This window comes from Papio anubis, chromosome 20, assembly GCF_008728515.1.
Source record: "Papio anubis isolate 15944 chromosome 20, Panubis1.0, whole genome shotgun sequence".
NCBI lineage: Eukaryota > Metazoa > Chordata > Mammalia > Primates > Cercopithecidae > Papio > Papio anubis.
In genome coordinates this window covers 49,299,600-49,305,469 of record NC_044995.1, presented here as the reverse complement: position 1 = coordinate 49,305,469, position 5,870 = coordinate 49,299,600, and the positions used below count along the sequence as shown (strand labels likewise).

The following is a 5,870-nucleotide window of genomic DNA, read 5'->3' as shown; positions in this document are numbered from 1 at the left end:
TTATTAAATCGGTTCCATTTTTATTGGATTTGAACCAAATACAGCAGGATGAGGGGTGGGAGACTGAGGGGTCTTGGTTCATGTTGGGATGGGGTGGGGAGCTCAGGGGGCTGGGAAATCCTAATATACGGATGCTCTGTGAACCCTAACATGACCGAGAATGCACCCCCTCCTGTCTTTGATAGGCTAAAGGCACTTGGATATCAATTTTGGGGAGGCCCTTGGGGTTGTCATGGTAAGCAGAGTCAGGCAGGTGCGAAGAAAATAATTGGTTGTGCCCAATTCAGGGGTGGCGGTTGGGGTTACAGGAACTTCACCCTCACTCATGTCGAGCCCCCTGGACCATCTCTACACCGTGGTGCAGGCCTGGGCCCTCCGGCCACAGCTCAGGGAGAATGGGCCGGCATCACCTTCCAGCTCTGTCTGAAACCTTTGCTCAAACCCTCCAGGGCTGAGCCGGCTTTCTCTCTGTTTCTCTCTGACTGATCTCAGAGCAGTCTTGAGGGATCCAGGATCCAAGTCAAGCCATCAGGCCCATCTGCAGGACTGGCCTCTAAATACAGGGTAATAGGTTTGACCCTCAGACCCATTTTACAGATGAGGACACTGATGGTCTAGGTGATCTTCAGTCACCAGCTGAGATCGTACAGCTGGGCAGCAGCAGAGCTGCTCTTGAGCCCTTCCTGCAAAGTCCTGGAGGGTCTGTCCTAACCTCTCGGTTGGCAGCCAAGCCCTTTCTGACTGAGGTTTTGGCCCAACAATGGTTCCTGTCCCTGCCCCCAGCAATGTCCTAACTGTCCTCTGGAGGATGTGGAGGGGGAGGGGCAAGAACTGGCTATGAGGAGGCCAGGTCACAGATGGTCCCTATGGTCCCTGTCTAGTGTCTGAATCCTTCTGCAAAACCTCAGCTCCTCCTTGTTTACCCCCCGTGACGGGGAGCTCACCATCTGCAGAGCAACAGGGCGGTGACTTCGGGGAAGCTTTTCCTTGACCTGAGCTGCAGTCAGCCTGTGACCCCAGCTTTGGTCCTAGATCTGCCCGACCACTGCAGGTGCAGAGACCAAGGTTCTTCCATCACCTTCTTCCAAGGACCCGGGTCCAGGCCTTCCTGCAGGGTGAAGCCCTTGTTTCGGCCTTGTTCTTGTCACTGCCTCTGCAATCCACATAGCAGGGACCCCCCGGGAACCCCCTGTGCTCTTTGGTCTTGTTCCCCACCTGAGCCATGAGTCAGCAGAGCCGGGCATGATGGGGCCACGCTCAGGGCTTGTCTGAGGCTGGCTCAGGGGTCAATGCGTACCTAGAGGCAAAGGTCCCTCCAGTATACCCATTTAGAGGGACACTCAGGACCCCAGAAGCCATGGTCCTGGGCCGGGGCCAGGGTGGCTACCTCTCCCTTGTGGGGTGGCCCTTTCTTGCCAACTGTTCTGAGAAGCAAGTGGCAGCGGAGGGAGGTGGAGGGCTGGGGCAATGGCTCCTCCTTGCGGACAGCCCTGCTGGGCTGTGGGGAGGACAGAAGACAGGGCGTGGGGCCCCTGACTGTAACCACTGTGTGTGCTGGGTCCTCAGCAGACCTGAGCCCAGGCCCTGAGGTCGGCTGGGAGATGCTCAGCTGAGCAGGTGCTGGGGTGGGCTGTGTGTCCCAGGTGTGAGTTGTGTCTCAGTTGTGAGTTGTGCCTGTCTCAGGTGTGAACTGAGCATGTCCCAGGTGTGAGCTGTGCTCTCACGAGAGCCCTGCCTGCCTCTGTGGTCAGTTCTGGTGCCCAGGGCCTGGTTTTAGTGTCGGCTGGGTGTGAGGTGTGTGTCTCAGGTGTGGTGAGCTGTGTGTGTCCCAGGTGTGAGCTCTGTGTTCTGGGTGTGAGCTGAGTGTGTCCTGGGTGTCAGCTGTGTGTTCTGGGTGTGAGCTGTGCCTGTCCCAGGTGTGAGCTGAGTACATCCCAGGTGTGAGCTGTGTGTTCCAGTGTGAAGCTGAGTGTGTCCCAGGTGTGAGCTGTGTGTTCTGGGTGTGAGCTGTGTGTCCCGGGTGTGAACTGTGTCCCGGGTGTGAGCTGTGTGTTCTGGGTGTGAGCTGTACCTGTCCCAGGTGTGAGCTGTGTGTCCTGGGTGTGAGCTGTGTGTCCCGGGTGTGAGCTGTGTGTCCCGGTTGTGAGCTGTGTATTCTGGGTGTGAGCTGTGCCTGTCTCAGGTGTGAGCTGTGTCCCAGGTGTGAGCTGTGTCTCGAGTGTGAGCTATGCCTGTCCCAGGTGTGAGCTGTGTCCCAGGTGTGAGCTGTGTCTCAAGTGTGAGCTGTGCCTGTCCCGGGTGAGAACTTTGCTCTCATGAGAGCCCTGCCTGCCCCTGTGGTCAGCTCTGGCGCTCCGGGTCTGGTTTTAGTGTCGGCTGGGTGTGAGGTGTGTTCCACCTGTGTGATTGGGTTCCAGGTGTGAGTGTGTCTCTGGGTGTGAGGTGCAGGAGGCCCAGGTGTGAGCAATGCAGACTTTCTGCGCACCCTCCCCTTGGGGCTGTAGGGCCCTTTGTGGGTCTTGGGTGTCCACCGTCTCCCTGGTGTGATCTGTGGGTAAAGGGCTGGGGGAGCGGAAGCCCAGGGCTTGGGGGCAGCAGACTTGTGCCTCCTGGGTGTGAATTGCGGGCCCTGAGGATCTTGGGGTCTCTCAGCACCCCCAGTCATTCCAGGTTGGTAGATGGGAGCCCATCACCCCACCTTGCAGCCCGCACCCCCACCGCCAACTCAGCCACCATAGCAGGGACAGGAAGACGGGTTGAAACCTTTAGAAAACGCTTGAGAAACTGCAAAAAGACGCATGCTGATGAAAAACAGTCCTGCGGTTGGGCGTCTACAAAAAAAGGGGAAGTTGTGCCAGGGGAGCCGCCGTGCAGCCGCCCCCGCCCCCTCCGGAAAATGCATAGGTGGACACGCGAGCGGCCGGCCCGCGAGGGGTGGGAGGGGAGGGCCCGCCCCTGGGGACCCCTCAGATCATCTTCATGTTGAACTTGCGCGCGCCGCCCTGGCCCGCCGCGGCGGCCGGCCCATCCACCTTGCGGAAGGAGTACTCCACCGAGAAATTGTTCTTGTGCTGCCCGCGGCCGCGGCTCCACACGAACAGCAGCACGAAGCAGAAGAGGACCACGCCCAGGAAGGTGATGCAGCCCATGGCGGTGGACACCAGGATGGTGGTGAGGTCCAGCGGCGCGCGCAGGGCCGCCAGCGTCTCGTTGTGGGCCTCGCCCGGGGTCCGGTTGGCGGCCGGCTCGGGGCGCACGGTCAGCGTGGCGAAGTACGTGTCGTTGCCGCCCGCGTTGCTGGCCACGCACGTGTAGGTGCCGCTGTCCTGCGGCCGCGCGTCCTGGATCTCCAGCGTCCCCCCGGGGAGCACGTGCGCCCGGCCTGCGCTGGTGGCAGTCACTGGCCGGTGCTGGGGGGTCACCCAGGCCACCGTGGGCGCCGGCTCGCCCTCGGCGCGGCAGAGGAAGCGGACGTCTTCTCCCGCGGTGGCCGTGACGCGCTGCAGCCGCCGCTCCCGGATCTTGGGTTTGCGGCACACGAAGTACTCGAACAGCACGGAGTCCGGCAGGTTTCGCAGCGCGTCGCCGCGCACCTCGGCCGGGGTGGCGCAGGCCGGCAGCCGCCCGTCGAAGTTGAGGGTCTTGCGACGCTGCACGATCCACAGCAGGCGACAGTCGCAGGCCAGGGGGTTCCCGTCCACGCGCAGCGTCTCCAGCGTGTTCACCGAGTGGAAGGTGCTCTCCTCCAACGTGGAGAGCAGGTTGTTGGAGAGGTTGAGCAGGCGGATCTGGCGCAGGCCCAGGAAGGCCTGAGGCTCCACCACGGCCAGCAGGGCCCCGGCCAGGTGCAGCTCGCGCAGGCGGACCAGGTCCCGGAACGACCCCCGCGGCACCGTGCTGATGGGGTTGTGCGACAGATTGAGGCAGGTGAGGTGCGCCTGGTGCCGCAGCGCGGCGGCCGGCACGGCAGTGATGTTGGTGTGGGTGACTGACAGCGACGTCAGGTTCAGGCCCCGCAGGCTGCCCGCGGCCACCTCCTCCAGCAGCGGCCAGTTGTCAATCTCCAGGTGCAGCAGCCCGGGTAGCCTGCGGAAGTTCTGGTCCTCCAGGGCGGCGATGGCCAGGTGGCGCAGCCGCAGGGCGCCCAGGCCGCGCAGGTGGCCCAGCGACTCCCCGGACAGAGCCGTGAGGTTGCAGCGCTCCAGGGTCAGCTCCTCCAGGGCCAGCAGCCCCGCGAAGGCGCGGCGCGAGATGAACACCAGGTCGTTGTCACCCACCTCCAGCCGGCGCAGGCTGTGCAGGTCCTGGAACGTGTAGTCCAGCAGGATGACCAGCTTGTTCTCGCTCAGGTCCAGCAACGTGAGGTTGTCCAGGCGCGTGAAGACCCCGGGCGGGATGAGCTTCAGCTGGTTGCCACGGAGACGCAGGACGCGCAGGCGCGGCAGGTTGGCGAAGGCGCCGGGCTCCACGTGCGCGATGGCGTTCTCGCTCAGGTCCAGCTCCTCCAGCGCGGGCAGCGCGGCCAGGTCGCCCGGGTTCAGGCAGCGGATGCGGTTGCGGCTGAGCTCCAGCAGGCGCGTCTCGGCCGGGATGCCTTCGGGCACGGCGGTCAGGCGGCGGCGCGTGCAGGCTACGGCGCGGGTCTGCGCGGTGCACTCGCAGCGGGCCGGGCAGCCTCCAGCCGGGGGCGGTGCCGCAGGCAGCAGGAGCAGGGGCAGGCTCAGGACGCACAGCCAGCAGGTCATGGTGCGGAGCGTGGGCCTAGGGCCGCGCCACCATCCTCCTGCGCACCTGCGGGCGGGTGAGGAGCGGGCAGCGTTAGCACCGTTAGCACCGTTAGCACCGGGTTCCCCTCCGCGGCGCCTCCGCACCCAGCCCACCCCTAACGCGCCCCAGCACAGCGGCTGGCGCCTGTAATCCCAGCATTTTGGGAGGCTGAGATGGAATAATTGCTTGAGTTCAAGAGTTCCAGACCAGCCTGCGCAACATAGCAAGACTCCCATCTCTGCAAAAAAAATAAAAGATGAGCCGCATGTGGTGGTGTAGGCCTGTGGTCCCAGTTACTCAGGAGGCTGAGGCAGGAGGATCACTTGGGCCCAGGAGGTGGAGGCTGCTGCAGTGAGCTATGCTCGTGCCACTGCACTCCAGCCTGGGCAACACAGTGAGACCCCTGTCTCTACAAAAAATAATAATAATAATAAAAATTAGCTGGTTTGCAAGTAATTGTGAAATATTAAGAAGTTTACCCAGGCATGGTGGCCTGCACCTGTGGTCCCAGCTACTCAGGAGGCTGAGCCAGGAGGATTCCTAGAGCCCAGGGGGTCAAGGCCACAGTGAGTTGTGATTGTGCCACTGCGCTCCAGCCTGGGAGACAAGAGGGACAGAGGAAGACCCCCCCCCCAAAAAAAAAAAGAGCAGCACGATGATCCACCGTGTGGCTGCAATTCCAGTCTCCTGGAGTTTTGTTTTGTTTTTGCTTGTTTGTTTTTTTGAGATGGAGTCTCGCTCTGTCATCCAGGCTGGAGTGCAGTGGCTTGATCTCGGCTCACTGAAACCTCCACCTCCCGGGTTCAAGAGATTCTCCTGCTTCAGCCTCCCATATAGCTGGGATTACAGGTGCCTGCCACCACGCCTGGATAATTTTTGTGTTTTTAGTAGAGACGGGGTTTCACCATATTGGCCAGGTTGGTCTCAAACTCCTGACCTCAGGTGATCCACCCGCCTTGGCCTCCCAAAGTGCTGGGATTACAGGTGTGAGCCACCACGCCCGCCCACTCCTGGGTGTCTTCACACAAGAGAATGGAACACACAGTGCACGGAAAACCTGGGAACATTCACAGCCGCATCTGTAACCGCCAAACAGTGGGAAA

The 5,870-nt window shown here is 61.7% G+C and overlaps 1 protein-coding gene across 1 annotated transcript; it reads right to left on the bottom strand.

Moving 5' to 3' along the window:
• LINGO3 (leucine rich repeat and Ig domain containing 3) lies at positions 1 to 5,003 on the bottom strand. The gene has a single exon (XM_021930512.2). It carries the CDS (start codon positions 5,001 to 5,003, stop codon positions 2,967 to 2,969), a length of 2,037 nt encoding a protein of 678 aa, XP_021786204.2. The 3' UTR covers positions 1 to 2,966.
• Positions 5,004 to 5,870: the final 867 nt, after the last annotated feature.